At 53.3% G+C, this 27,810-nt stretch overlaps 15 protein-coding genes across 15 annotated transcripts; 8 read left to right on the forward strand and 7 right to left on the reverse strand.

Annotated features, from left to right (window-relative positions):
• Positions 1-273: 273 nt before the first annotated feature.
• Positions 274-1,260, reverse strand: BU25DRAFT_247194 (uncharacterized protein). Its single transcript, XM_033701596.1, has one exon. It carries the CDS (start codon positions 1,016-1,018, stop codon positions 491-493), a length of 528 nt encoding a protein of 175 aa, XP_033564953.1. The 5' UTR covers positions 1,019-1,260; the 3' UTR covers positions 274-490.
• Positions 1,261-1,661: 401 nt separating this feature from the next.
• On the forward strand, positions 1,662-4,742 carry BU25DRAFT_247178 (kinesin-domain-containing protein). Its single transcript, XM_033701595.1, has 2 exons — positions 1,662-2,627; positions 2,679-4,742. Exons 1-2 carry the CDS (start codon positions 1,796-1,798, stop codon positions 4,670-4,672), a joined length of 2,826 nt encoding a protein of 941 aa, XP_033564954.1. The 5' UTR covers positions 1,662-1,795; the 3' UTR covers positions 4,673-4,742.
• A 1,923-nt stretch (positions 4,743-6,665) lies between these two features.
• BU25DRAFT_334841 (uncharacterized protein) lies at positions 6,666-8,561 on the forward strand (the record flags this gene model as incomplete). The annotated part of the gene is made up of 2 exons (XM_033702556.1): positions 6,666-7,528; positions 7,580-8,561. 2 exons carry the CDS (start codon positions 6,666-6,668, stop codon positions 8,559-8,561), a joined length of 1,845 nt encoding a protein of 614 aa, XP_033564955.1.
• Positions 8,562-8,737: 176 nt separating this feature from the next.
• On the reverse strand, positions 8,738-9,936 carry BU25DRAFT_488910 (UDP-glucose 4-epimerase; the record flags this gene model as incomplete). Its single annotated transcript, XM_033711383.1, has 2 exons — positions 9,600-9,936; positions 8,738-9,441 (listed from the first exon to the last, which is right to left on the reverse strand). The coding sequence occupies exons 1-2, from the start codon at positions 9,871-9,873 to the stop codon at positions 8,738-8,740; spliced, it is 978 nt and encodes a 325-aa protein (XP_033564956.1). The 5' UTR covers positions 9,874-9,936.
• Positions 9,937-10,116: 180 nt separating this feature from the next.
• Positions 10,117-11,221, reverse strand: BU25DRAFT_408045 (proteasome component PRE4). Its single transcript, XM_033705706.1, has 3 exons — positions 11,088-11,221; positions 10,890-11,037; positions 10,117-10,830 (listed from the first exon to the last, which is right to left on the reverse strand). Exons 1-3 carry the CDS (start codon positions 11,115-11,117, stop codon positions 10,226-10,228), a joined length of 783 nt encoding a protein of 260 aa, XP_033564957.1. The 5' UTR covers positions 11,118-11,221; the 3' UTR covers positions 10,117-10,225.
• Positions 11,222-11,334: 113 nt separating this feature from the next.
• BU25DRAFT_334491 (uncharacterized protein) lies at positions 11,335-12,144 on the forward strand (the record flags this gene model as incomplete). Its single annotated transcript, XM_033702534.1, has 2 exons — positions 11,335-11,397; positions 11,449-12,144. The coding sequence occupies 2 exons, from the start codon at positions 11,335-11,337 to the stop codon at positions 12,142-12,144; spliced, it is 759 nt and encodes a 252-aa protein (XP_033564958.1).
• A 1,181-nt stretch (positions 12,145-13,325) lies between these two features.
• On the forward strand, positions 13,326-14,747 carry BU25DRAFT_419106 (enolase; the record flags this gene model as incomplete). The annotated part of the gene is made up of 3 exons (XM_033707914.1): positions 13,326-13,370; positions 13,425-13,900; positions 13,952-14,747. The coding sequence occupies 3 exons, from the start codon at positions 13,326-13,328 to the stop codon at positions 14,745-14,747; spliced, it is 1,317 nt and encodes a 438-aa protein (XP_033564959.1).
• A 720-nt stretch (positions 14,748-15,467) lies between these two features.
• On the forward strand, positions 15,468-17,101 carry BU25DRAFT_419107 (uncharacterized protein; the record flags this gene model as incomplete). The annotated part of the gene is made up of 3 exons (XM_033707915.1): positions 15,468-15,545; positions 15,866-16,340; positions 16,479-17,101. 3 exons carry the CDS (start codon positions 15,468-15,470, stop codon positions 17,099-17,101), a joined length of 1,176 nt encoding a protein of 391 aa, XP_033564960.1.
• Positions 17,102-18,237: 1,136 nt separating this feature from the next.
• BU25DRAFT_419108 (uncharacterized protein) lies at positions 18,238-18,773 on the reverse strand (the record flags this gene model as incomplete). Its single annotated transcript, XM_033707916.1, has 2 exons — positions 18,238-18,521; positions 18,566-18,773. 2 exons carry the CDS (start codon positions 18,771-18,773, stop codon positions 18,238-18,240), a joined length of 492 nt encoding a protein of 163 aa, XP_033564961.1.
• Positions 18,774-19,189: 416 nt separating this feature from the next.
• BU25DRAFT_334700 (uncharacterized protein) lies at positions 19,190-20,744 on the forward strand (the record flags this gene model as incomplete). Its single annotated transcript, XM_033702542.1, has 2 exons — positions 19,190-19,612; positions 19,674-20,744. The coding sequence occupies 2 exons, from the start codon at positions 19,190-19,192 to the stop codon at positions 20,742-20,744; spliced, it is 1,494 nt and encodes a 497-aa protein (XP_033564962.1).
• A 669-nt stretch (positions 20,745-21,413) lies between these two features.
• On the reverse strand, positions 21,414-22,827 carry BU25DRAFT_247471 (uncharacterized protein). The gene has a single exon (XM_033701597.1). It carries the CDS (start codon positions 22,590-22,592, stop codon positions 21,687-21,689), a length of 906 nt encoding a protein of 301 aa, XP_033564963.1. The 5' UTR covers positions 22,593-22,827; the 3' UTR covers positions 21,414-21,686.
• Positions 22,800-23,592, reverse strand: BU25DRAFT_247635 (HET-domain-containing protein). The gene is made up of 2 exons (XM_033701598.1): positions 22,862-23,592; positions 22,800-22,806 (listed from the first exon to the last, which is right to left on the reverse strand). The coding sequence occupies exon 1, from the start codon at positions 23,504-23,506 to the stop codon at positions 23,063-23,065; it is 444 nt and encodes a 147-aa protein (XP_033564964.1). The 5' UTR covers positions 23,507-23,592; the 3' UTR covers positions 22,800-22,806; positions 22,862-23,062.
• A 1,042-nt stretch (positions 23,593-24,634) lies between these two features.
• BU25DRAFT_429190 (ribosomal protein L5) lies at positions 24,635-25,266 on the reverse strand (the record flags this gene model as incomplete). The annotated part of the gene is made up of 3 exons (XM_033708541.1): positions 24,635-24,791; positions 24,847-25,208; positions 25,264-25,266. 3 exons carry the CDS (start codon positions 25,264-25,266, stop codon positions 24,635-24,637), a joined length of 522 nt encoding a protein of 173 aa, XP_033564965.1.
• Positions 25,267-25,455: 189 nt separating this feature from the next.
• BU25DRAFT_408053 (Sm-like ribonucleoprotein) lies at positions 25,456-26,729 on the forward strand. The gene is made up of 5 exons (XM_033705707.1): positions 25,456-25,583; positions 25,665-25,673; positions 25,724-25,795; positions 25,845-26,262; positions 26,311-26,729. Exons 1-5 carry the CDS (start codon positions 25,554-25,556, stop codon positions 26,418-26,420), a joined length of 639 nt encoding a protein of 212 aa, XP_033564966.1. The 5' UTR covers positions 25,456-25,553; the 3' UTR covers positions 26,421-26,729.
• Positions 26,730-26,910: 181 nt separating this feature from the next.
• Positions 26,911-27,801, forward strand: BU25DRAFT_408054 (UPF0041-domain-containing protein). Its single transcript, XM_033705708.1, has 3 exons — positions 26,911-27,059; positions 27,196-27,268; positions 27,369-27,801. Exons 1-3 carry the CDS (start codon positions 26,987-26,989, stop codon positions 27,637-27,639), a joined length of 417 nt encoding a protein of 138 aa, XP_033564967.1. The 5' UTR covers positions 26,911-26,986; the 3' UTR covers positions 27,640-27,801.
• Positions 27,802-27,810: the final 9 nt, after the last annotated feature.

The following is a 27,810-nucleotide window of genomic DNA, read 5'->3' on the forward strand; positions in this document are numbered from 1 at the left end:
GATGGCGCCGTGGATACCGAGCATAAGTGGCTGACACATGAGGCTGCTTTAGCATCGAGTGTTGACCTCCACGAGTCGGCAGTCGTATGCTTGGAACGGTTCAACACGGCACAAAAGCCATCGAAAATGTTACTTGGGAGCACAAAACCAAAAGAGGTTGACCACGTTCTTGTTTGACAGGTCTGGCACGTAGGACAAAGCGTTGCAGGCACCATTGTTTATTTGTGGTTTACAAGATACCCATCGTTAAAGCACTGCTCTGGAAAACGAAAGCTCACACACGTCAATGAACACGAAAGTAGTGCAACACGCTTCATTGCATTGAGCACGAAATGTAGTCTGGTTCATTGTAGGCTCCACGTATCACTTGCCATGGGAAGGTACCTTGCAATCGGAGTAGAGACTATTTCACCTTCTGCTCTCCCGAAGCATGTGCGCTCCCTCAATTATCGAACTGCAGCATCAGGCCGTCGGACGAGCAAGTTCAAGTCTACAAAGATGCAAAGGCGGCGGCACGTGTAATGGCGCTCATCGGTAGCGCCAGGGGCCATAGCGCGTTGTATTCGAGCACTCGACGTGTTGATTGGAGGCAACGCGAATGAGGGTGCAGCATTCGACAATCCTTATGTGACTCGGAGATTATTTCGAGTCTGGATGGCCTATCGAGGGTGATTGTGGAGCCGCAATGCAGAATGGGGCTCGAGATTCCGATCCATGGATACGGCGCAGCAATAGAAATGATTGTCCAAAGCTCGAGTACTTCTCCACAGTTTCGTTTTCGTGTATGCTTGTGAGCAACAAACCGAACGGCGTGACGAAACCCAGATAGATTGCCGAGACAGAGTCGAACGACAGACACGAGCTCAGGGTGATGAACTGTGCAGCGACCACTTCCTGGCAAGGCTCTGGCAAGGCTCTGGCAAGGCTCTGTAACAGCCGGTATGGTCCGCCTAAAGCAGCCGGGGGATGCAGGAGTGGAGGGCGCGGAAGCTGCTGCTAGGGACCCGCCGTGCCGCATTGGGAGGACTAACCACTATGGCTGTGATTCGATGTGCTGGTCTCGAGAACTACGGCGCGTGAACCCCTTTCCTGTGCCGACCGTGAGAGCATCTTTTTTCATTGCTTCTGCCGTTCCCCCCACACTCATTACCTGGTCGCTAGCTGGCCTATCCGCTCGTGAGTTCTCTCCACCAAATCAATTTGGACCATCGATCCCTTCGCAGGCGCATTGAGGCCTGTGCATGGCCGAGCATCCATCCCCTGCACGCTTGTTGGGCCGCCGACCATCTGCTGGCTACGCGCTCCTTTCTCCCCGCGAACTCTCATTCTTCGCTGCCAGGACCCTGAAAGACCTTCGTCACTCGTTCGCATAGCTCACCTTGGTCGCACTCTCGCAGCAGCAGCGCACCGCAGCGACATACCGCCCGGCACCGCCAAAATCGCCAAACCGTTGTACCCTGCATCCGCTGCAAGCACCCGCTCGAGCTGCACCACGCGCTTGCTACCATCGCTTGCTGCCGCACCATCTGCACCAGGCCCTCCCAGCGGGCGAGCTGCACCAGCGCTCTTCGGATTGCGCTCCCCGCAAACTGCTGTAAAGAATTAGAGTTTTGTTGACGACGCCTGCCGTGACATTTGTCATGCGTGTGACGTCGTGAAGCCTGGGGTGAAAAAGAAAACAAAAAGCAACTGCGCCCGGGTCGCCTGGCACTCCACGGAGCAACGCCTGGAGCAGTGTCAATACATGCATCGTACAGCACAGTGATTGCTCGTACTCACCACCACAGCCAGCAATATGTCTGGCAATACGCTTCCTCGCCGCTCCATCGCTCCTCCCACAGGTCCGCTCCCCTCTTTGCCAGTGCCGAAACAACGCTCGTCAAACGCCAGCCCCGCCAGTCTTCGAACACCCTCCAGCGGCCTTCCCAGTCCGTCAAACCGCGCCGTCTCGTATTCCAATTCGCCTTACCGTCCAGGCGCAGCAAAACACATCACCTCCCCTTCCGTCCCGACAATAGCAGCCGAACATGCGGCAGGAGGGCCAGCACCTGGAAAGTCGTTGCGCAAGGTTGTCAGCATCGGCGCGTTTCCGCAGCCACCCAAACATGGCTTGCGAACCCCAAGCAGTCCGCTGGCGTCCAGTGCTTCCATCAACGGCGACTCGGTAGATCAGCGGTTATCGACAGGCTCCAAAGCCTCGATACCGTCAAGGAAAAGCAGTCTCAAGAAACCTAGAGCGTCAAATATTGGTGGAGGCAGGGGTCTGCTATCAAAGTCACCACTGTCACCCCCGAGCTTCCTCAACGGCAACGGCAGCGCAGAGTCGGTCGCAGTAGACACCAGCCATCTCAGCCTACCATCTCCACCACAGAGCCGCAACTCCTCGCCTCACAGATCGCGGTCAACGAGCGCAACTACCATCGAAGAAGGCGACGACGAAGCAAGAGGGCGCAAAAACAACAAGACAGATGGTGAATCGACCAACAAGGGCAACGTTGTTGTCAGTGTGCGTGTGCGGCCAGATGTAGGGCCAAAAGATGGCCAGCAAGACCGAGATTGGGATGTCAACGGCAAGCGTCATATGGTCACATACCACGGTCGTGACGGGGGTGGAGATTACATCTACGGTAAGCACATACGGTGTAGGTCGCGCTGAGGTTCCACTAATATCATCTTAGACAATGTTTTTGACACCCAAGACAACAACGCTCGCGTATACGATGCTACGGCAAAACGACTGGTCCGAAGAGTGATGGAAGGTTACCACGGAACCGTATTCGCTTATGGTATGACCGGAACAGGAAAGACCTTCTCCATGCAAGGAACAGCAACAAGTCCCGGTGTTATCCCACTGGCGATTACTGACATCTTCTCGTACATCCGCGAAACGCCATATCGAGAGTTCCTTCTACGTGTCAGCTATCTCGAGATTTACAATGAGAAGATAAATGATCTGCTAGCAGGACCTGTCATTGGCATGGGAGGCCAGCCCGGCCCACAAGAGGAGATCAAGCTACGCGAGGACAGTAAGCGAGGTGTCTACGCAACGCCTCTGAAGGAAGAGATCGTCCAGAGTCCAACACAACTCCTGCGAGTCATCTCGCGAGGTGATCAGGCGCGAAGGGTCGCCGGCACTCAGTTCAACTCTCGAAGTTCTCGCAGTCACGCCGTTGTGCAGATTGTTGTGGAAAGCAGAGAACGCGCGCCCGGCCCTAGCCTAGCTGGTGATAAACGATCAGCCATTATACCCGGTGGTGTTCGTGTATCGACACTCAGTTTGATCGATTTAGCCGGATCGGAAAAGGCAGCCGATGACAAGGAAAGACGAACCGAGGGATCTCACATTAACAAGAGTTTGCTCACTCTAGGAGCTGTTGTTGGTGGACTGGCGGGCAACAAGACGGGTAAAGACGGAAAGAAGGACAACCATCTGCCGTACCGAGACAGTAAACTTACCCGTCTCTTACAGGGTGCTCTGTCAGGTAACTCGTTGGTCAGCATTCTTTGCACAATCCAGATCGGCGCCAGCGGTAGCGTTGCAGCATCGTCCAACCATGCCAATGAGACGTTGAACACCCTGAAGTTCGCGTCCCGGGCCAAGAATAACATCGTCAGCCATGCAAAGAAAGCAGACGATTCATTGGGCGCAGGTGGAGATGCAGGAAGCCGAGCACTGCTGGACCGTTACCGCCTTGAGATCCAGGACCTTAAGAGGCAACTAGAAGAGGGCAAGAAAAAGGAGGACAAAGACGAAGAGGAAGATGAGTTTAGACGAGACAGAGAGGAAGAGAGGGCGCGTGAGCAGCAAGACAAGCAGCGACACGAAGAGCAGATGCTGGAAATGCAGCTTGCTCGCACTGCCCTTAAGGAGCGTATTGAGCACCTCAATCGGTTGATCTTGAGTTCGAAGTCACTCGGCGTCAACAACGGCAGGGCATACTCATCGATGAGCCTCCAGCGTGCTTCTACGTTCAGTCATGTCAGCGACTTCCGACCCATGTCCGTACGATCCTCTGCGAGTCACGCCACCCTCGAAGTGCCGCGCGCCTCGATCCAGTCATTCCCTTCGCCTGTAGAAGGGTCGGAGGAAGATGACTCGGTTGGCGAGAATGGGGACGGTCTTGCAAGTCAGGGTGTTCAAATCCAGGCGTTGCAGGCTGATCTTGCAGATAGAAACCGCTACATTGCCACTTTGGAGAAGCGACTCCTGCAGGCACGGAGGTCGAGCCACTCTCGCCTTTCCATGTCGATCAACTCAAGGCACGGAGATAGCGAGGATGGTGGTCTACTCGCTACCATTGCTGAAAGGGATTCCGAAATCTCGACTCTGCGGGCACAGCTCGAAGACAAAGAGCGAATGATAACTGCGCTAACAGCAGCGCGAAAGAGGAATGATACTGCACACGACGTTGGTAGCGATGGCTCACCAGGAAGCCGACGAACTTCCTCCTACCAGCGCAGCGAGGGCAGCAGCGTTAACATACTACATGCCAAGGGCCCAACATCACCCACTAGTCCTAACAGTGCACCATTCCTCCCTCCCGCACCCACAAACCCAGGAAAGAACATCGAGGAAATGACTCGTATGCTAGACGAGATGATCACAGGCAGAGTCGATAGGGCTGCAAGGCGCAGTAGCCTCATGCCCGCCACAGAGGTCCGACGGCCTTGAACGCATGCAAGGGCGCTTGAGACGCACAACTATCATACGACACTCGCAAACCGAGGATTGCGAATGCACACGTAATACCGGGGCACGTCCTTTGGCTTCCCCGCACGGGCTGAACAGAAACACAAACGATCTTATGGACACTACGTAATGAGGATGAGACACGGCCCTGCACCAGCACGGCGAAAGAGAACCGAGAAGGTATTGCGATTTACATATCTGGATTCACTCCCTGGCGTTATCGGCACTTCGGAATGTGCATGGGGAACCGGTACCTCGCGGCGTTGTGCGCGATGGGACGCGACGCGACGCATGGTTGCTTGATCTATATTACCTTGCTTTTCACATATTGTTTGTACCATACTGTATATCGACATTGGGAGGCTTTTCTAATCGAATGGCCGAGAGGGAGAGGCGATCTGATACCCCCGTACGCTCATCTATAGGTCTTGGTTAGAGGACTGTAATTGGAAGATGACGCTTTGTGTTTGTTTCAGTTGCTCTCTTTCAGGTTGCTGAGTGATGCTTGTGATCGGTATACAGAGCACTGTGGTTCACGCCGGTCCGCAACCTACTTGTGTGCAACAAGCGCGTTTGCCTGCGGTTGAATACTTCCTACATCGATGCAGATCTGTTTGATGTAGATTGGGTGTATGTGGAGTACGCGCCTCGCACCGGGGGTGTGGGAGGAGCCGCTCTCATGAAGCTCTTCCCTTGGTGGCGGTCGTTGGATTCTGCGCACTCATTCGACGGTGCTCATATGCTTTACCTTTGGAACTCGTATCTACAATGTTAAAAATGACACTCCATGTTGTGTTGATGAGCATCGTGTCGGCGAGCTGCAGTTGCCAATGAGATGCATTCACATACTCGTACAGCAAGCTGTCACAGTCACGCTGCATATTGGAAAGTTCCTCGTCAGTCGCTCTCCCTCCAATGTAAGGCGAGCGAATCCTTCCCTTTACAGGCAACGTTGTGCTAGCGCCGTTAAGCTCGTCGCCTTCGCCCAAAATTCATGTGAATCACCTTTCATTAACGCTCCTCATCTTACATGAGGCGTCGTTCAAACAAGCAGCCTATCGTGCTGGCGGCCGTTGAAACCAGTGAGCACCATACGAGCGCTACAAGGGAGCTAGGATTCGTGCGCTTCTCTAAAGTAACGCATCAGTCGCCAAGCGCTCCGCAGGTTCCACTTCGTCAACGTCACACAGACTGGAGTGTTTCAGGTTCTCACACAGATGGTGGTTTCGCGTCTTTGTGCCTTCTGTGATTGAGTGAGGAGTGCGCAAAAGATGAAAGACGAGAGTGGCGAGCAGAACGAAAGGTTTTGCTGTCCGCGAGTTTGTTGTTCGGAGATGCCATGCTGGAGGTGGATCTCGGTGCGGACGGAGCTTGCACCGATTGGGCGAAACCCATTGACAGGCTCCATCATCATACATGTTGGAGTGTTTCAGACTCTCACACCATCCATGCACTGCCCCTCCAAATGATGCTCGCTTGCTCCTCGCTTCAGAGTCGACCTTCCTGAAGATGCTAGCTATGCAGGCCGTGCCCGCTGGCACTAGGGCTACTATGGGATTCTTCCCTTGGACGGTTCCCTCAAATTACACCTACCAGAACAGGCCACTATCCATCTCACTTTGTCGAGCCTCGGGACACTCCTTGATGGAGATCCTGCTCGTTTGTTTAATGTCGTGAAACTTCTCGCGCTCGGGATATTACATCTGAGGCAAAGAACCCCCCTCTCCCCTCCTTCATTGTTTCTTCCAATGACTTCTTGAAGTCCGACTGAAGCTTACTTCTTCTCTTTCTTCTCTATTTCAATTCTTACACTCCTTGACCGAAGGCAACTCGACGCTGCCTCGTCCCCTCTTTTCGGTTACACGACACCTGCAGGGACAGGTGACTATCTGCAGCACTCATCATCGCACTGCAGCTGCCCGAACTGCCGACCCTAATATCAGTGACTTGAACATCCCAGATCCCGACCTTCGACATGCTGAACCAAGCAACACAGAAGCTCTCCAGGATGCATGCTAGACGGAATCCGAACCTATCCATTCAATCCACGGCGGCATATAGCCAGCTTACTCCACCGGTCCTCTCCGCGACTTCCGGTGCGTTTTTGTCTCCCAATCTGGATCGGAGAGGCTTGCTTTCACGATCACCACCCGCTTCGCCCAGTCTTCCGTCTTTGATCCCCCGCCATGGGAAGAAGCAACCACAAACCAGCCACAACCGTCTGATCAAGCGTGTTCTCATCGGAGGTCTAGCAGTAATATTTCTACTCTGGCTGGTAGTCCGCCAACTGCATGCATCAGCACAGTCGTCATCGAGCTACGATGGAGATGGAGAAGAGTGGGAAATGGCAGGAGGAGCGCAATTACCTCAGGAGCCATCCGTCGTTGCTATGGCTGACAGCACAGGGAAGATGAGGTGGACTGTATCGATCCCCTCGAACTTTGACTTCCCGTTGCGACCGGCTCAGTATCGCGATATATGCCACCAGGCCGAAGAGGTGTCTAGAGATATGCGTCAGGAAGCGCGGACGTCTTCTGGCTTTGCGAAGCGTATGCTCAACTACTATCAGAAGGATCAGTACTATATCGATGTTCAAGAGGCGGAAGAGCAGGCACTGTTGCCGCCGTCGAAGGCGAGTGGAAGGCCAAAGGGATTTGTGGCGGATGATATGATTGCGGATGGGTTCTCAACTACCGGACTCAAGGTCTGTGGCAGGACTTTGACGTATGTGTTGGAGACAGAGGATGCAGGATTTGGTAACTCCCTTATGCGATTGTGGATGTCATATGGTCTAGCGAAAGCTGAGAACCGCACCTTCTTCATCGATGATAGCCGATGGTATGTGCGAAGTTGTCCAACTGACATCCGACATCTACTAATCACCAGCAGGCCATACGGAAAGTATCTGTCGTACTTCATCAACCCCCCTACAGCAGGATGCCTTCCTCCGCCCAAGTCGCACATGGTCCCTTGCCCACACAACGCCCGACACATCGTAGTCTCCGGAGCCACGGTCCAGTCAACATTCGGTCATGCCTTCACTGAAGAGTGGGAGGACGCCACCAAAATGCGCGTCCAGCGCCAGCACAAGATATTCGACCTGCTGCGCACCGGCTACGAAGCGCTCTTCAAGCTCCGCACCGACGATGCGAAGTACGTCTTGAACCGTGCCCTAGAACTGTACGGCGACATCAAATCAGAAGGCGGCATCAGCATCGGCATGCATGTCCGCCACGGCGACAAGCACCCCCTGGAATACCAGTACCAGAAAGACTACATCCCGCTGGATCGCTACACCGACACCGCGCGCGAGATTTACATCGACTTGATCGAGAACGCTGGCAAGAAGTCCAAGAAGCGCAGCGCAGACGCAGGCAACACACTTCTTGCACGCCACACTACCTCTAAGATGGTCCTCGCCTCAGACGACCCCCTCGTCTACGAGTCCTCGGAAGTAGGCCCCAACTCAATCCGCGCACAGGACCGCATCGTTCTCGCTACTAAAGCCGCGCTCGAAGCTGCTCAGGGCAAGAAGAATCCCTGGATCGACGAGATCACAGGGTGGGAAGGCGGGTTCTACCGCGATGTGTTCTTCAGCCTCGGCCAGCCTGTTGGAAACGCGAATGATATGCACAAACTCGACAACAACAATGTTCCTGAGCAGGCGATGAAACTCAGGGAATTGGTGGGCCGGGCGTATCTGCTTGATCTGGCGGTGCTGAGTAAGGCTGATACGATGGTGTGCACGGTTAGCAGTATTGGGTGTAGGTTGCTGGCTGTGATGATGGGGTGGGACAAGGCGATTGTACAAGGGAATTGGAGGAACATCGATGGGCCTGGGTCCTTCGACTGGAAAGGAATCATGTGGTAGTTTTCGTAAAGTACATTTCTCTCCGTTGCTCGAAATCGAAGATACCTCATTCACACAACCATTTGACCTTCTGTGGACGTCCGGGCTGACATGACTTATACCAGACCTGCTCATCTCGGTCACAATAAGTACTATATGTATCATTGACTTCGTACTGTACAAGTACTCTACACCCCTCACCTCTCCTCCCTGATCTCCCTTGCCACCCACTTCCTCCTCTCCTCTCTCCACGGATACTCCTCTCTAAACCCCAACAACCTCTTCGCCTTCTCATTACTTATCGGCGCCATCTGCCCCCTCAGCGCCTGCTCGTCTAAAATCTCGGTCTCAGGGCAAAAACTTCTCAACCAGTCAATCGTCTGCGCCTTCCCATCCGGCAGCGTATTCTCATCGTTCACCACATTGAACACCTCGAACCCCAACCCATCCGTCTCAATGCACCGGTTAATGACGTTTCCCAGATCTCGTGCGTCGATATACGACCACCCGTGCACTTTCCACTCCCGCGGCCGCTCGAGGTAACTCGTCATGACCTCCTGATGCCTGTCGGGCGTCACTACGGCGCCGATCCGCAGACAGTAGATATCTACCGGTTTTCCCATTGCTCGGAACCGCTTCTCGAAGGAGGCGGCGACGCGCTCCATGCAGACTTTGGAGGTGGCGTAAACGTCCATGGGCTCTGTTGGTGTGGATTCTGTGATGGGGAAATGCGGGAACGAGATGTTGGTCTCGGCATAGGTGACGCCATAGACGGTGATGCTGGAGGCAAGGATGATCTTCTTGATACCGAGTTTGCAGGCTGCTTCTATTATGGCGTAGGAGGAGAGGGTGTTGATGCGGAAAGTTTCGTTGTCGGGGATGCGGTTGGGTTGGGGAATGCCTGGATTCGTGAGCTGTCTCTTACATGAATGAACAGACGAAGAATGAATTCTGCAGAAGTTCTCTAAAGCCAATCTACTTGACCCCGTATATTTGTTCGATGCGCTTCCTCCTCTTTCGAATCTGTTGCGATATTGGAAAACATTGCCAAATACGTACCAGCAAGATGTATCACCACATCCGGCGTCCGCATCTCCTCCAAAAATGGCTCACTGATCTGAAAATGACAGCTCAGTGCATTAAACGCCTGCGCACCATCCGTAAGATCCGCCTTCAGCGTGTGTACATTCGGATTGTCTAGTGGTGTCTGGTCGACATTGAGTATCTCATGGCCGTAGCTCAGCAGCTTCTGGATAACGTAGCGGCCCACCACGCCTGAGCCGCCGGTGATCACTATGCGCTTCTTAGGTCCTGATGTGAAGTCGGTCGACATGGTTATGGCAGGGGAAACGCGGAATGGGACATAGGTCTTTCAACAGGGCATGTTCCATCTTGGAGCCTTTATACGGTAGTTTGGTTACCGCGGAGCTTCTTCCCCGCATCGTCTGGGAGGTGGTCGCGTCGGCTCTAGCGCGATTGGCTCTGGCATCGGCATACAGCCGAAGTGATAGCCAATGCAGCAGACGCGTGTGGCTTGCCCGAAGGATCGTGTAGGTTTGAGATTGATAATCATTCCATCGGATTGTACATTTATTCATGTCTATCGTTCAGCCGTTTAGCCTCAAAAGCTCCTTGGCCCTGAGCATATCGTCATCTCCACACGGCCAGACACATCCAGCTCGGTCTTACGCCGTTTGCGTGCCGTATCCCCTGATCCTCTCTGCAAATGCCCAGCTCTGGTTCTCCAGCTTGACGTCCTCGTTCAGGTCAACGCCCTCCTTCGTGATGACGGCGATGGAGTATCTGTCCATACTCCTTGCGTCTCTGTAGAAGAGAACCTTCATGCACTCCTTGACCTTCTCTACTGCCTGCTCCTTGGTGACATTCTGCACTGACGCCTCGTCAGGCAGTAATGTTCGCATGATCGGCTGTGCAAGATGCGCTCCAAACCCTGTAGCAATCGACGGTGAAGAGAATGTGGTGCCGAGGAGGTCTGCGCTCGCAAGAAACGGCTTGCCCTCGCCGTCCAGACCGGCGATCAAGAGATGGTTCCACAGTGGGTCGAACTTCGATCGGCGGTTGTACATGACCTTGGCAAGGTATGTGTGGAGGTTCTTGGCGTTGAGGTTATCGTCGGTCGAGGAGTAGTTCTCGCGGATGTCGAGAGAGTTGAGGAGGCGGTCGAGGTACTGCATGTCCGAAACGTCGCCGCCAAAGCCTACCACCACCTCGTCGTTGAACTTCCGTAGTCGCTTGACGTCGGTGAAGCGAGCGAGCGATCCATATGAGGCTGTAGCATAGCATTAGCATACGCACCTTGAAGCTCGGTAAGAGGAAGCTGCATCATACCCAGGTTGTCCGCCGCTATGACCACGCCGTCCTTGAACTTTGCCGCCAACACTGAAGTACCGGTGACGATGGGTGCCTGTGAGTGCTGGGTAGGGCCAGCAGTCTGGAAATGTGAGTGGTCGTACGCGCCGTAGACATCGTCTCTAGGCTATATCGATGTCAGTATGGCGTTAGTTGTCGAGTGGGGAGGCGTCTTACACGGCCCCAAGCTTGCGGAAGGTGGTTCATCGTGCCGTATATAGTTTGGAGATTTCGGTAGTAAGGCGGACTGTACTGATCTGGCGTTGACGGCGTGTATTAGCTGGAAGGCGGTGTTCGGAGGTGAGTGGGTGATGATGGCAGGCAGCTCACGCTGGCGACGATATGCTTGGCAAGTGCAGCTGGAGCTCGGGCCACCTTACACATCAATTCCCGCGGTTGCTCTTTCACCTCAACGCAAGACACAATGCTGGGAGTAAATTATGAGAGTAGTGATGAAGAAGAGGAGCTCCCAGCGACGGCGACTAAGGTGAGTCTTGAACATGCGCCTAGGAGGACTTCGATAGCTACTAATATCGAGTTGGCAAATGTTCCTGTAGCAGCCGCACCCGCGCCTGAGGTCCTTCCTCAACCGGCTCTACGCAAAGCCACTCCACCATTGTCTGCTCCAGTTAATGGACCTGCGCAAGATCCGACTGTGTCGCCGCCTCCAGTAGACAACGATGCCGCCGACGGTGTTCCTCCGGGCTCGCCATACACATCAAGTCGAGCCATCATCCAAAACCTTACCTTGCCCACCGTGCCTGATTTCGACATACCACCTTCGCCGCCAGGGCCGCCGCCGCAACGGGCGACGAAAAAGTTTGCTCAATTCCTTGAGTTGAAGACGAAAGGCCAGCACTTCAATCAACGGCTGGCGAGTTCCTCAGTACTGCGTGACCCAGGCCATTCGCAAAAACTGATGGACTTTGCTAGGATCAGTGAGGAGGAACAATACGCTTCTACGCTTCCAGAAGGTCTTGCTGTACCTGCAGTGTTCCCTCCTTGGGCCTATGTCGAGGAGCTGAGGGCCTCGCAGAAGAGGATTCTCAAGACAAGGGAACAGGAGAAATCTAAGATACCGAGGGAAGCCATTGATTTCGTCTCTGCCACGAGATCTGGTAGCGCGAGTCGCACAAGCACCCCGTCTGGAAAGGCATCTATTTCGCAAAATGCAGGCAAGAGGAAGGAACTGGAGCACAGAAGTCGAGAAGGATCGCCTAAGAGGAGACGGTGAATTGCGAGCGCATTTAATAAGACGGCTCCAACCGGTGTGCTGGCGCATACGTTGCTGACGCTCAATGCGCGTAGCTTATACTAAAGTATAGCAACCGCAGGCGTGGCTCCTCCTGCTATCTCCATTAGGCATCCTCGTCATTTTCTACTGCGCAGTGGTTGAAGTCTACACTTAGCTATGCTTCGAAACGGAGCCTTGGCGGATTTGCACATTTTGGGCGATCGGCGCACTGGCGTCATCAGGGTGCTTGCCCTGTCAGGTGCATAGCGCGTTCAACGTAATCTGAAGATTAAACAACACCGTTTGCAGATACTGTGACATGTCGTATCCTGAGATGAGTTCATGGCTATTAATCAACACCCATTTGGTTGCTTTCACCATTCGTATCAGGTGCTCAATGGCTGTTAATTTGAGCATGGAGATGCTTGGGAGGTTTTATGGTATAAATAATCCTGAAACAGCTTTGAGTAGAACAGCAGAGCGACGGATTGGAACAGACGCTCAGTTGCTCAAAGGTATTATCGGTGTAAAGCTTGGAAAAGCTGTGGCAAGCATCCCCAGTAGCTTTGATGTGTCCTGGAGGAAGCCTTTCGAAGCTGTTGCGTACTTTTAGTGGCTACTGAAGACTGGAGGGGTAATGCCAATGGCGATCAATTGACGTGGAAGCCTCATCTCAACATTTCTAGAAGGCGGTCATCGCCGTGACAGCCGCTCCGATGCTTTTGCGATACCATTAATGCATCCTCTTACGACACATGCGCGGCGGCGGCCAATGAGTTTCACGGCGGGGCAGATCTGCTGAGGTCGCGACTGCCCCTCCTCAACTACTTAAGCTTGGATTCACCCCACCCAAACAAAACATCAGTGCAACTTTTTCACATCCGCCTGGTAAGTCAAGGTCTTCGTCAGCCTTCCATCCGCGGCCGGCCGTACCATCCCACACCTATGCCAGTTTGAGGCTCCGCCGGCCTCTAACAGTCAAGGGCTGGGCAATGGTCGAGCGTTTCTTCAGGATCCACCTCATCACCGGCCGGTGACGCTTGACTAGAACGCTGTAGTCTCCCAAGCACAGTATCATAGGGCTGGTCCACGCCTATATATACTTGACTGCTGCTCAGCTCCACTTCTGCAGTTGACTCTTTACTGATTAATCTATTGTAGCCTCTACACAAACACGCATCATGGCCATCACCAAGATCCACGCACGCTCCGTCTACGACTCTCGCGTATGTCCACTTAACCACAACTATGGCCATTGACGGTATATTGACTATCTCCAGGGTAACCCCACCGTCGAGGTCGATATCGTCACCGAGACTGGCCTCCACCGCGCCATCGTCCCCTCCGGTGCCTCCACCGGTTCTCACGAGGCTTGCGAGCTCCGCGACGGTGACAAGAGCAAGTGGGGTGGTAAGGGTGTGACCAAGGCTGTTGCCAATGTCAACGAGAAGATCGCCCCTGCTCTGATCAAGGAGAAGCTCGACGTCAAGGACCAGTCCGCTGTCGATGCTTTCCTGAATAAGCTCGATGGAACTAAGAACAAGACTGAGCTTGGTGCAAACGCCATCCTCGGTGTCTCTATGGCCATCGCTAAGGCCGCCGCCGCTGAGAAGGGCGTTCCTCTCTACGCTCACATCTCCGACTTGGCTGGCACCAAGAAGCCCTACGTTCTGCCCGTTCCCTTCATGAACGTCCTCAACGGTGGCTCCCACGCTGGTGGCCGCATGGCTTTCCAGGAGTTCATGATCGTTCCTTCGTACGTTCCTCTCAAGTTTACTTTCTGAAAGGCGTGTCTAACACTCAGCAGTGAGGCTCCCACCTTCACCGAGGCCATGCGCCAGGGTGCCGAAGTCTACCAGAAGCTCAAGACCCTCGCCAAGAAGAAGTACGGCCAGTCCGCTGGAAACGTTGGTGACGAGGGTGGTGTTGCTCCCGATATCCAGACCCCTGAGGAGGCTCTCGACCTCATCACCGAGGCCATTGAGGCTGCTGGTTACACCGGCCAGATCAAGATCGCCATGGACGTTGCCTCGAGCGAGTTCTACAAGGCCGACGAGAAGAAGTACGACCTTGACTTCAAGAACCCCGACAGCGACAAGAGCAAGTGGCTCACCTACGAGCAGCTCGCTGAGCTCTACAAGTCCCTTTCCCAGAAGTACCCCATCGTCTCCATCGAGGACCCCTTCGCTGAGGACGACTGGGAGGCTTGGTCTTACTTCTTCAAGACCTCCGACTTCCAGATTGTCGGAGATGACCTGACAGTCACCAACCCTGAGTTCATCAAGAAGGCTATCGAGCAGAAGTCTTGCAACGCCCTTCTCCTCAAGGTCAACCAGATTGGTACCATCACCGAGGCCATCCAGGCTGCCAAGGATGCTTTCGGTGCTGACTGGGGTGTCATGGTCTCCCACCGCTCCGGTGAGACTGAGGATGTCACCATCGCTGACATCGTCGTCGGTCTCCGTGCCGGTCAGATCAAGACTGGTGCTCCTGCCCGTTCTGAGCGTCTTGCCAAGCTCAACCAGATCCTCCGTATCGAGGAGGAGCTCGGTGACAACGCCATCTACGCTGGCTCGAAGTTCAGGACCTCCGTCAACATCTAAGAGGTTGTTTACGAGGGAGAGAAGATTCACGAAAAGCACCACAAAGAAGTGCAATGATTATGATATAGCGACGTTTTCTATACACGAGATGCAACAAATGCAATCCAATACCCAAGTTAATAATGCACTCTACGAGCCTACTTCTTCCTCACTCTCATCTGGAACAAGCTGACAGAGTTGTATAGTCATCATGAAGAATCGTTATGTTCCCAAATGCATCACGTACTGATCGCTGTTCCTCAAAGCGAGGCTACCGTTACGGTTCTCGTTCCTGTCGTTAGATCTGTGTATGTGGCTAACTAAGCTCTAGGCGCATGTAGGTTCCGGGACTACCCATTTTTCGAACAACCATTCCCGAGGTGCTTGACTACCACGACTCTCCGCATATCTCCGTATATTAGCGATTGTCCTGCAGCGTTAACCGAACGACGAATTTACGGATATGCTCGGTTGACAATCGAGCACTTTGCGATATATGCCTACCCATCACTAGTAGAACTTCTTGGTTGGTGCGAGGTTATTCGACGGAATGCGGGAACTCCTCGTTCTTTGTTCTACACGTTTTACAAGCCTTAAGTCGTAGGTTATCTCATCGTGACTTTGTCGTGTCGCCGCACAATGCACCTTCAAGATGCAATTCTATAACATGGAACATCCTTGGGTATTCCCAACCATTTAGGTCTGTTCAACTGAGTTATCCGTATACGATCACCACTGGTAATGTCTCATCGCAGAACTGCCGTTAACACGTCCACAGCGAACCAACATATCGATGTCACGCAGAATTATGCTCGTACCGTAAGTCTCCCTAATTTCACAACTTCGATGCACACAGTGCAAGATGGTATCTACAGTACATGGCAAGTCTTGAGCCTCTCAAACAAGCACGCAACACCTCCAGGCGCCATCTCTTGGTACAGTGATGATGAGGACTTATCTCCTAGAGCGTCAAGATACTACAGCGACCTCTATACGTCGCACGAGCTACAAATGCCACATCAACAGGCGATAACCACGCCACGTCTCACGCAATCGAGACTCGAAAAGCTTCCACTGATATCATTTTCCCTTGTTTCGTAGCGTCTGATATAACGCTGAAAGATGCTGACGTTGCACAGCGCAAATCCGGGCGAGATGAGGGCACACCTGCTCAAAGCCAATCATTCCTCAGAAAGCGCCACCAAAGGGCTAATGAGATCTACCAGAACGGACCACCAGGTGAGAGCCAAATGCTCTGGGCAGGCGTCAGGAACTACCTGAACGAAAGGGAGACCGGTGTTGTCTTTGAAATGTGCTCGCCCAAACGAACGGGTGAAGTTATGCACAAACCGTCATCAGAGTCTGCTGTTGGATGTCAAGCGGCAGATCAACCGCTACGCCAACCACGTGCAATGGTACATGGCATGTCCGAAGGGGCAGACAAGCCGAGAGCACGAAAAGGCTCTGCAGTAAGTTACAGTGACATCTCACGCACATCACGTGAAGTGCCGATCAAGATCCGACGGACAGTCTTGGCTGTAGACACGAACAACCCCTTGCCACTGTCTTCTCCATTGAGCGCTGCGCCTAAACAGCGCACGCGGAAAGCCAAAGGTAAGGTACTAGATATGAACAAGCCGCTTCCTCGGACTCCGTTTTCGTGCTTCTCAGATACACCGAAGCTTATCCAGGAACCAGTAGACGCGTCTCCTGTAAATCTACCCTGGTCTCCTACTCACATGCAAACGGTAGGTCTTGAACCATCAGTATATCAGCCTGAGGCACCGCGGCAAGGCAATGAAGGGCGCTCAAAGCATGCCGAACAAGAAACGCAGCCAACCATCTGGCTGAAAGCCTCAACAAAAAAGCCCTTGAATGCTCATCTACACTCCACTCGTAAGTCGAAACCAAGCAAAGCAGACAAAGCACACGACGCTCTCAAGGCTAAAATCTCCCGTCCTATCCCCATACCACCTAGCGTCAATTTATGTCCAACCCACCTCGCGCCACACCCAGGCACTATGAGTGAGAAAGCGAAAGGTAGGCAAAAGATTCCTTCATCGCCGACCTGGCTTAACAAGCTGGCGCACCCTACAATACCGACGCTACCAACAATGCACAAGACGAAGAAGCGACCAGACTCGGATGAGAGCTTTGCTTGTCAGGGGTTGGGAGAGGGGGGTGTGTATGCTGAGATTATGGGTGACCGTGGGCTGAGTGTGCAAGATGGTGAGCCGAGGATGAGGGGGATGTATTTGCAGCCTGCGCCGCTGTTTACGGGGACGGATGCTGGTGGATGGCGGTTGTCTGATGAGAGCCGTTGTGATGTGGTGGATGTCTATGCTAACCAGAGGAGGACTGGGCGGTGGATTTGACGAAAGCGTTCTGCGTGCTCAGCTTTGTCCTTGTACCTGTAAATTTGATGGCATTAAGCCGTATTCTCTGATGTTGCTCGAAAGGTAATCCAACTTCGATTTGAGGAACATACCTTTCCCCCTTGCTTATTCGTTCACAATGTAGTCCGGTACGTTCCATTTTAAGAAGTCACAATGGTGACGACATCGAACGGCCTACATGGTGGTACACAGTACGCGCAAGACACCAGAATTGTGGTAGTGAGACGTGAAGAAATGTAAGGCGTTCAGTAAAAGTAGCCTTCTCTGCAGTCAGGACTTACACAACAGCTGTCGATCGTAGGAACGTGACCTGTTAGATTTTTGGCCTGTCTTGCATGTCTCACTCCAAGCAAGGCAGAGTGGCAATCCTGTAAATACCGATACCGCTCCAATGCGATGTTCCTCGGCTGGGATCTCGTGCATATTGGCATGTTGGTTGGGTGGCCTGCAGAGACAAGCTCTCTGAGAGGGGGATTCTCTACCTTGTCCAATACCAAGAGCTGCGCGATATGAAAATGCAACCACGCTTTGCAGGTACAACGTGGACACTTTCAGAAGCCTGTCGAGGATGCCAGCACACTTATTCACCACGACCGTTGAACGCATGGCAGATCTTTGCGGCCTGCGTGCCACTCCGCGATGTGCAAAAGACCCCAAAAATAGGCATGAGAGTTTCGAAACAGATTTACCTTGATGTGGCTAGAGGAGGGAGGATATCCAGGTAAATATCCAAGTTTCATCCTGGTGTGTTGCACAACCAGGCCAACGCGTGGCTAATTAACGTTCTATGCAATGTGCCTCGTCCTGCAGCTGCGGCACAAGCCTGCGCTGATAGGCGACGCTACCGTGCTCACCATCCCCAGCCTGCCGTCCGTCACTACGAACTGGTAAGACGTGAGCTGACAGCTGTGGCAAACTTACCCAAGCAGATCGTTTATAATAAGAGTGCGGACGGCATGATGCTCTTATGCCCTGGGCAGGCGGCAATTGAGACAGCGAGTCGAGGAAAACAAGGGTTCGGGGCTCTGTCCACGTCGACTGTCTTGAACTCGAGGTTGTGCTGGACTCCACACTACTGTGGGCTACCAGAGCCGGGCGGCGCCTTCCCTCAGGTCTCAGAGCACCTGCGGATCACGATTGGCGGGATGCGTGCTTACCCGCTCAGCTTTTGAGCTTAATTCGCCTAGCGCGAATGTACTTCGGTGCACAGTCCCTGCGTCCTCCAACCACTCACCTTTCGCAACGGCCATGTCACGTTTTGCAGGCGCGAAACAGCTCCCAGCAATTGGACGTTGGAGATCCATTGCCCTGAAATTCGAGCGCCCACAGACTCGGCAGAGCTTTGCGCCCAAGGGGCACGCGGTGCGAACATGGCCCTTTTCTGCGGGTTCCCTTCTCTCTGGAAGACTTCACCGTCTCTGGGGCGCAAGAGAGCATACGTACGCCCTTGACGACTGACGATAGCACGGCTCTGGACTGCATTCTGCGACTGTGCTGACAGCAGGATCAGCAAGCTGTCAGATATCTTAAGACCAAGATCTTTGCGCAGCAGCGCGTTGGTCTGGACGCGCATTTCTTGGACATCGTTTATTGAGTTCATCCGGGCGTCTATTTCTGGGGCCACCACTCTGCGTCCTCCTTTGCGCGCCATTGCAACCACCTCGTCTCTCCGCTCGACCTATCAGGCAGACACCTGCAGTCGTGCAAGCATCTTGCTTTTTATACGTGGTAAGTACCCGCCCACTATCGTTCCGATCTCTCTCCACCGGCTGCTACCCGTGCTCCCCTCTATCCAATCCACGAGTTTGCAGCCTTCGAAGCGCCTGCTATCTAAAGTCAGCGCTTGCCCGTTGCCTCTTCTTTCTCCTCTAGCAGGTCTCATTGTAATACCTTGTGCGTCTCTGCATTCTGTCTCTCTTACTGCACAGCTCTGTACTTTTGCGACTGGTCTAAGCTGGCCTGGATTATAGTCGTTGTCCCTCTATACACATCTCTACTACTCTATCTTGACGCAACCCTCTCATGAGAGCGCTCTCTCCCACCACGTAAACGCTCTAAAGCTTAAGGATGTCAACCAACAATAAGAAGGGTCTTACAGTTACGATTGAAAGACGGAACACAGACGACTCGACCTCATCAGAAGTCAAGACACCTCGCACAGCACGCTTCGCTGAAGCAACATCAGTGTACTCGCCCATCGACGCACCCAAGTCACCATTCGCGTCGTACCCTACCAACCACTACAAGCCGCAACCTCAAGTATCAGACGTAGGTTTTGGCTACGTTCAGTCAGTCGAGATGGAGGAAACAGACAGAAAATACCTTCCTCCACCAACACCAAAGGGCCCTCTCAAGAGTGCTTTGAAGTCGCCTGGTGCGCCACCACGGACGCCCGGCAGGCCAAGCATGATCTTGAGCCCTACTTTCAGGGAAGAGCGTGACCTTGAGAAGCAAGAAGCTTCACTGGAGAAGGAGCAGGCGAAGGATGTTGTAAGTCCATCTCACATACTAATTGGTTAATTCGAAAGCTAACAATGAACAGAAAGTCAAGGTCCGAGTAAGGATTGCGAAGATCTTCCTGCGCGGTATCAACTTTGCTTGCAGTCTCATCGTCCTTTCCATGATCGCAACTGCACTTGCTGTCTTCCACGCAACAAAGTCACTTCCAAAACGAAACAACCTTCCGCCATGGGCGGACAACACCAAGACCTGGCCGCAGATCCTCCTTCTTACCATCGCCGTTATCTCGCTTGTCATGTCCATCACCGTTATGATCGCGTATTGCAGAGGAGGTCATAATCGAGCCGAAAAAGTAGCAGCCTACTACACCATCTTCGCTGTCGGTTTCTTCATCTTCAGCATCATCATGTGGGCTGTAGGTGCGGCTGTCTTCAACCAAAGCAAAGCGCAAAACAACAACAAAGACATGTGGGGTTGGTCTTGCGTGGACAACAAGAGGCGGCATCTGTTTGAAGATGACATTGCTTACGGTCTTGTCTGCCGTCTCCAGAACTGGGCACTCGTTTGCTGCATCATCGAGGTCGTCATTGAGGTTCTTTGCATCATCATCTACGGAATCGTCTTCTACCGTTTCTGGTCCAAGAGGAAGCTCAGGAAGTCCATGGCTGTTCGCGACAAGGCCAGGTCTGATCTTTACCTTGCTCAGCTCCGCTCGCAGTCAGCACCCAACACTCCAGGGTTCGGTCCTCTTTCGCCCCGCTCAGGCGGCTGGCGCCCACCTCCGGGCCATCCGGATTACGTGGACCCTAACGGCATGGCTCACGACAGCGAGAATGGCAAAGTCCAGTACGCCCAGGTTCGTGAGATTGTCCAGCCACAGCCGTTCACCCTGCAAGCGCCGCCGATCAAGGTCACTGGCGCAACACCTAAGATCAGCCAGGATGGCTTCGATGCGCCCGCACGAACACAGACTGTCTCACCACCAATGCCTCCTCTATCCCCAGGATTCGAGAGACATAACGACCACGTGGCCGCCGCACCGGGCGAGCAGCAATACGCCGCTGTTCCCATCCCAGGAGCTTACACACCGTTGGCATCGCCATCATACCCACCACCACAGCAACAGCAAGGATTCGACTTCGGTCCCAATGTTGCTCGATAAGTCAGCACGTGTGTAAGTTTCCTAGCTCAGGCGGCATAGCGCATATCGTTACTTTCTCTTCTTCAATCTGAGATCAGGGTCATTATTGGGTATGGCTGGCGATCACAGGTGCTTTTGTACATTTTTCTTGGATATATGAGTTCGGCCTTGGCTTATTGGGGTCTTTTATTTTGTCGTCGTTCATTTGTGATCTCCGCGAGATACCTTTGCGTTTGAGTTATGCCTCTCACTTGTGATGAGAAAGAGATATGGTATGAGATTGCGTGGTTTGAGCAGACAGTGTCTGATACGTACAGACAAAGAAACTAAAACTATTACAAACATTATCTGTTGCTTCTCTTGCTCACAATGACTGCGCAATGTGGCTATGACGCAGCTGTCACATTCGATCAACATTGCGTTTCGCGCGTCCAAGCAGCCTTCTCAACGGTTTCATTATACAGATGAGTGACTTTCTTCGAACCGCCTCCTAGCCGCCCGGTGCTTCTCGTACCAACCATGCCACCCGCTCGGCGTGCTTGGTAGCACCGCGGGTTGTGTCAGTTGTGTCAGTTGCGGTGCCACAGCGCGTGCACCATGTGCCGTTCATGGAAGGCCGGGTGGCTGGTTAGGACAGTAAGGGTTGTCCCTCCGAAGTGTGCGTTACATGGCTGGGTCGCAGAATGGGTCGATGTGGTTCGACGGGTATGTTGTGGAGCCGCAGTGATGTGTGGGTTTCTGGAAGGAGGTGGTGGCGGATGGACAAGAGGGCTGGTAGACGGGTAGTCACCGGGACTCTGAGGTAGCACCGAGAGTTCTCTATAGAACCGGGTCGATCGAAATCAAGGGCGTCACTCAACGTGGATATGCAGGCTGTTCCTGGTTGTATAGATCTGCTGGAGACTACAATACTTCGAGAGTTAGAGAATGTAGAGGCATCCAGTGATTGAGCTGTGCCTCAGATCAGACGAAGTCTTCTACTTGTATGCCGGCAGCTCGTAAGATCTCTGGAGCTACGAAGGGTTGATATGGCGCTTCCCGCGTACTCTCGACCTTGATACCCCCTTCTTCCAAAGTCTCCTCAGCACTGAGATATGGAAGCCCATTCTCCGGATTGAACATTTCGGTGTGACCATCGCGTCCAGATCGATTAAAACGGCTGTTACGGTATATACCTTCGCCGTTCATTAAGCCATGTGCGTAACAAGGACCGACCAGCAGCCAGGTGTAACTGGCAGCTATGCGCAATATTACAGGGAATGCACAGTTCAACAAAACGCAAAGAACATCCCCGAATTGCGCTTCGATAGGTGCAAGTCCGAGATAACCTTCTGGTGTCTTGCACACCCATCGAGTCTGGGTGACTTGTTGCATATGATGAAAGTGCAGGTTGCTGTGGACATGTCCAAAGTCTGTACCGCTCGCATCGTCAGACCAAGCCAGCTTTAGCAGATTTAAGCTTCGGGCAAAGTCTGGGAGTCTTGGGTCTGGAGGCAGCCTTGTATCTCGGAAACCGTTTGCGACGAGAACGCGACAGCATACTTCCGACAGAGTGTGGCCTGTCATATATAGGTCGGTCGAAGATTCTTCAGGTGGTTTCAGTGCTCTCACGAACCGGTTGAATTCCTCGCGAGTAAATCGTCTCGACTGAACGAGTCCAGCTCTGACACCTGACACAGTACAACGCAAGCCAGTCTTATCGAACGTTGGCTGAGCTGCGATACGTGCGCTGGTATTCCCTGTCGTGAAATAGTTGTCTTCGCGCTTCAACGGCGTTGACCAATCTGGAACCCATGATGGAATATCGAGTACCTTGGATAAGAGCTCGCAGGCCATAAATGCTTCCAGGTAGGACCAAGTCGTGTACATGCGTTGCGCGACATCTATGTATAGATCTTTCGTCTCCCGTTCGTAACCTGGTTCGATCTACAAACTTCGTTCTTGCACGTCTAGCATACCCAGGACCGAGTACACCTTGTCGCGGAGATCACGACACATAAAGCGGCCCATGTACGCACGAAGATTCATGAATGACAAGGTCTCCTGCCGCGCACTCAAATATGCGAGATAATACTTCGAACCACTGTTCAGAGGATGTTAATGTGGCATTCTGTATACCTTTCACACGAAGGCCATACATGATCTTCCACAAATCATCTTCTTGAAAGGTTGCGTAGCCGCGTTGGAACACAACGCGTTCTGCTAACCGAATTTCCTGTACTATCCAGGCTCTTCGAAAGTAAGGACGCGCAAGTAAGAAGTGGAACTGACCTACATTCCCCGATCGTCCAAGGAAGCGCCCCGCTTTCTTCTGTCAGTTCGATCGTTTGTATTTTGTGTCATCTCAGTTTCCAGCGAGTAAGGAGACGTAGTCTTCCTGCGGTTTCGTCTGTATGGCGACGCATGGTAAATGTTCGCCAGTCCACATCTAGATGTTGTGCCACTTTCTGCAATAGTGCTATTGCCTTGTTGTTGTTATTCTCTTCGGGTCCTAGCCACGATATCACACAGTTGGCTGTCGCAAAAACGGTGCCCATATTGGCCGCTTGAGTGCCCTTCTCTTTATTGTTCGCTTGGTTGATGCACAGTACGTCTATCCATACAGATCGCGGTTTTCTCTTGTGTCGAAGATGCCTGAGTGTAACGTCCAGATTCTCGGTGATTGAGGCAAGTCCTGATTCGTGCATTGAGCTCGCTTTGACATGTGAAGGGTCGTCTTCCGAGCACCATACACATGAGAGAGCTCCATAGGCGGGAGTCTCATCCCGACATCGCGTTAACATCGTACATATCTGTTTAGAGCAAAGTATGTCATATTTCGAATCTTCGGCGAATGAGCCGCACGACGATCAGATCCTTGAAGGAGTCTGGCTGTAGGACAGCCACGCGGATCTCGCCATCAGGCTGAGCCAGCTCGTCGTACTCGAACTTCTTCAAGACAGGAAATTGTATTTGATTAATATCGGTCGGAGCATTCGACAGGTGAGGAAGAAATATGCTCGTGAAACAAGTCGGGAAGCGAGTGGTTGAATGTCTGCGACATGAAAGGATTGCAAGGCCAGGCAACGCTACCCCACTGCCTCGGCGCTAGGCTAAGGCTGTGCGCAGGACAAGGCTGACGCAACGATAACAACATAAAATAGACTTAAAGAAGGAAGGAAACAAAACGCCGTTACATTAGGGCCAACAAGAAGCAATTGACGTTGGTAGCGCATCAACAATGGCGGGAGGTTTGACGGAGAGAAAGAAGGCACGATCATTGGAGGAACTACTGCCATTTAGTGTTGTGATGAACTGACAACTGCTACTACTATGCGCAACGACATCAAATTACCGTGCCTTTGTTGACCTTGAGCTCATGATATACTGCATCCATCAATCGCAAGTATTGTGCGTTTCTGGAGGAAGGACGAAGCCCAAGTCTTTGAAAGTAGAGGTTGCCGGAGAACATCTGATGTTGTCGAGTACAATGCTCCTGACGTTAGTGAACATCAGCTTGACAAGGAAGTATCACCGAGAACCAGCATGGAAACAGCGCGCTGCTGATGGATGGCAATCAGTGCATTGCCTGGGGTATATGTAGACGGGCTCAGAGGGGTGGAGGGGCGTTCTGGTCGAATGATGTCAGTCGCACCGAGACAAACAGCACATGCAGAGGACAAGCACATGGTAATGATCACCAATGGTTATGCGGAACATCACCCAAGTGAATCCTCCATTGTAATGTGATCGAAGACCCGCTCGTTCGAGACGAGGTCAGCTCCATTGATAGGCCTGAACTTGCAAGTTCAATGCTTGCTCTTTTAAGTACACTCCGGGACTCCGCAGGACCAAACCCTCCGAGACGGAATATGCTGGTGAATCGTTCAGAATCTTCATTTCGTACCCTTCTCGCCCTACTCATAACACGCTTATCGGACAATGCCCTCGAAGCGGTTCTTGTACCACTTGACGGTCTCGGCCTGGTTGACGCGGTGGGAGGCGCCGATTCTGCTCTTGCAACGCCTGCGCTTGGCGACGCGCTCACCGGGGCGGGTCATGCAGACGTAGAAGTCCATACCGTAGATACTGCGCCCTGTTAGCGATGGCTTCTTCTTCCTTTCATCTGATTGATTCCACGTACCCAATGCTGGGGTCGTACTTGATACCCAAGTCGATGTGCTCGGAGATACCGAAACCGAAGTTGCCGGACTCGCTGAAGTTGCGCTTGCGGAGCTCGTACTCCTTGACCTTGAGGCCACGCTCGAGGATCTCCTCGGCCTTGGGGCCGCGGACGGTGACGTGGACAGAGATCTTTTCGTTACGGCGGATACCGAAGGTACGGACGGTGTAGCGGGCCTTGGAGTAGACAGGAGTCTGACCAGAAAGCTGCTCGAGCACCTTGGCGGCACGAGTGAGCCTGTCACCAGACTCTCCGACGGAGATGTTGAGGACGAGCTTCTGGATGCGGAGCTCCCGCATGGGGTTGGAGGCCTTGGAGTCGGACTGCCATGTCAATTAGCATTCGATCGCGGTGCTGCTGTCGTCGGTGGGCGCATACCATGGTGACTGCTACGGTGTTAGTAGGCGAGGTGGACTGTCGAAGAGAGGTCGGACTGGCGAAAGTGCAAGTGATAATTTGGGCTCGGCTGTGGGTGTCGTGCGGCGCGCTAGTCGGATTAGCCTGGTGGCCCGAGCGCCTTGTGAGCGCAACTTTGAGAGCTCGAACATCACAGACGTGCAGCTCCACATCCACCCCACCGACAGCACGTAGGAAGGGGTTGTGCGCAGACAATCGCTGTTACCTTATTTTTTGAGCCTCAAGTCGTCCTCGGACGCGCAATAAACATCATGGCCGCCGCAAACAGACAGGGCAAGATGGTAAGTTCTTCTGCCTGGACGCTCGAATCCTTGACCTGAGAGAAGACGCGCATAGAGACTGACTGACGTGCCTTGATATAGCAAAACCTAGTAAGCGCCCTCCAATTCGCTTGAAATCGCCGCGAACTCACAACACGCAGATCAACTACCGCATGAAGGTAACACTTCAAGACGGTAGGCAGATGGTCGGGCAGATGCTCGCATTCGACAAAGTATGTCTTCAGATCTTTGTAAAGAAGACTTTGCTAATGTAATCGACAGCACATGAACCTCGTCCTCGCCGACACTGAAGAGTTCCGCCGCACACGACGAAGGGGGAAGGCCGCGCCCGGCGCAACCCAGCAGGTCACCGAGACTGAGGAGCGCCGCGCCATTGGACTAACCATCATTCGTGGCGCGCACGTTATCTCCCTGTCCGTTGATGGACCACCGCCCGCCGACCCCGCCGCACGACTGGGAGGAGCTTCTGGTGGACCTTCGACTGCTGCGACTCTGGCTGCTGGACCTGGTGTCGCACGACCGGCAGGACGTGGGCTGCCAGTTGGCCTCACCGGACCCGCTGCCGGTGTTGGAGGACCTGGCCCTGGCTTCGGTGCACCACCGTTTGCTGGTGGCCCACCAGGATTTGGAGGACCGCCTCCTGGCTTTGGTGGACGAGGTGGACCCCCAGGTGGACCGCGTATGTCTCCATTCAGCAAGATTGAAGATGCAAGCTCACATTATACAGCTGGATTCCCCCCTGCTGGCGGACCTCCTGGCTTTGGCGGACCCCCAGGCTTTGGTGGACCACCTGGTTTCCAGGGCCGTGGTGGCCCTCCCGGTTTTGGCGGACGGTAGACACATAGGAAGCTCACACGACAATCGAGTTACCTCAGCAATCCGCCTCACCCTTTGCGCCGCACGATAGATTTCGAAAAAGCAGCTTTCTCACTGGCGCATTAGGGACGCACACCAATTGAGCCGGGAAGGTGGTCAAAAGCGAAAGATGCGATTAGATGCAGCTGATCTCCAACACATCTCGAATATGTGTTTGGTTTTTGGAAGGTGTAACAGGCTCTAAAAGCGTACCGTTTGGATGTTCTATCTAGAAGCAGCGAGGTCATGGGCGCATGCCCTACAGTATCAGGAATAACAATCACTACCTTACTTGTTTTCTCCTCACGTTCTCACGTGCCCCAGACATTGCAACAACTTTAGAATGGACCAATAACTCCGTAATGTTCAGGCTGGCAAGCGCACGTGACATCCTCCGAAAAGCGGTCGTCCGCAAGGCTGACCTGTCGCCCGGGACCCGACGCTTGGCGCGAGGGCATCTCAACACCAAAGATTGCGAGCTCCACTCGCCAGGTCCAACGCGCAACTCACCCTTCCGTCCGTTCACCTCGCCGTACAAACCGCCCACCATGGCCGCCGCAATCAAAGCCCTCAATGCGAAGATTCGCTCAAACAAGTACACCGATTACGTCTGCTCAACCCGTAGGTACCCGCATCCGATAGAGCTTGAATTGAAACGGAGGAGGAACAGCACGACGCATTGGATATGCACAGAAGACGCGACGCAGTCAAGAGCGTACAGGATATAGAGAAACAACGGCTGACAGCTTGCGAACAGATTTCTGGGGTCCCGTCAGTAACTTCGGTATCCCCATCGCTGCGATCGCGGATATGAGCAAAGATCCCGAGATGTACGTCTTCCACACTGCCTCACTACCCCTCCCTGTACACCCTCACCCCCAAACCTTCCGCCGCCTCAATTCCCTCCAGCACCTAGCTAACTCCTCCCAGTATCTCCGGCCGCATGACCGGCGCCCTCACGCTCTACTCCGGCACCTTCATGCGCTACGCGCTCGCCGTCAGCCCAGCAAACTACCTGCTCTTCGGGTGCCACGCCATCAACTTCACGTCCCAGCTTGTCCAGGGCTACCGGTACATCAACTACTTCCACTTTGGCGGGAAAGAGGCGCTGCTCAGTGAGAAGGCGAAGGCTGCGGGGAATGAGGCGGTGGTAAAGGCGGGGGAGATTGCGGATAAGGCGAAGGCTGCTGTGAGCAAATAGAAGACTGATGGGGGAGGGGAAAGGAAGAGACGGGGTAGAAAGGTGTGCATGTGTATATTATTTGCGATACCGGACACAGCATCAAGGAAACCCATTTTGACCATCACTAAACTATTTATGAGGCACAGAGTGTGGATAGTCGCTGCTGCAATTGCAAAATTTAGAACAACT

This window comes from Macroventuria anomochaeta, assembly GCF_010093625.1.
Source record: "Macroventuria anomochaeta strain CBS 525.71 unplaced genomic scaffold BU25scaffold_6, whole genome shotgun sequence".
NCBI lineage: Eukaryota > Fungi > Ascomycota > Dothideomycetes > Pleosporales > Didymellaceae > Macroventuria > Macroventuria anomochaeta.

Coding starts and splice junctions, on each gene's coding strand:
- BU25DRAFT_247194 (XM_033701596.1), bottom strand. CDS start 1,018: ATGCGGCACGGCGGGTCCCTAGCAGCAGCTTCCGCGCCCTCCACTCCT.
- BU25DRAFT_247178 (XM_033701595.1), top strand. CDS start 1,796: ATGTCTGGCAATACGCTTCCTCGCCGCTCCATCGCTCCTCCCACAGGT. Junction 2,628..2,678: donor GGGTGGAGATTACATCTACG/GTAAGCACATAC, acceptor ATATCATCTTAG/ACAATGTTTTTGACACCCAA.
- BU25DRAFT_408045 (XM_033705706.1), bottom strand. CDS start 11,117: ATGAACCACCTTCCGCAAGCTTGGGGCCGT. Junction 11,038..11,087: donor TTCCGCAAGCTTGGGGCCGT/GTAAGACGCCTC, acceptor ACATCGATATAG/CCTAGAGACGATGTCTACGG. Junction 10,831..10,889: donor CATAGCGGCGGACAACCTGG/GTATGATGCAGC, acceptor GCTATGCTACAG/CCTCATATGGATCGCTCGCT.
- BU25DRAFT_247471 (XM_033701597.1), bottom strand. CDS start 22,592: ATGTACACGACTTGGTCCTACCTGGAAGCATTTATGGCCTGCGAGCTC.
- BU25DRAFT_247635 (XM_033701598.1), bottom strand. CDS start 23,506: ATGTTAACGCGATGTCGGGATGAGACTCCCGCCTATGGAGCTCTCTCA.
- BU25DRAFT_408053 (XM_033705707.1), top strand. CDS start 25,554: ATGGCCGCCGCAAACAGACAGGGCAAGATG. Junction 25,796..25,844: donor AGATGCTCGCATTCGACAAA/GTATGTCTTCAG, acceptor TGTAATCGACAG/CACATGAACCTCGTCCTCGC. Junction 26,263..26,310: donor TGGACCCCCAGGTGGACCGC/GTATGTCTCCAT, acceptor CACATTATACAG/CTGGATTCCCCCCTGCTGGC.
- BU25DRAFT_408054 (XM_033705708.1), top strand. CDS start 26,987: ATGGCCGCCGCAATCAAAGCCCTCAATGCGAAGATTCGCTCAAACAAG. Junction 27,060..27,195: donor CGATTACGTCTGCTCAACCC/GTAGGTACCCGC, acceptor GCTTGCGAACAG/ATTTCTGGGGTCCCGTCAGT. Junction 27,269..27,368: donor ATGAGCAAAGATCCCGAGAT/GTACGTCTTCCA, acceptor AACTCCTCCCAG/TATCTCCGGCCGCATGACCG.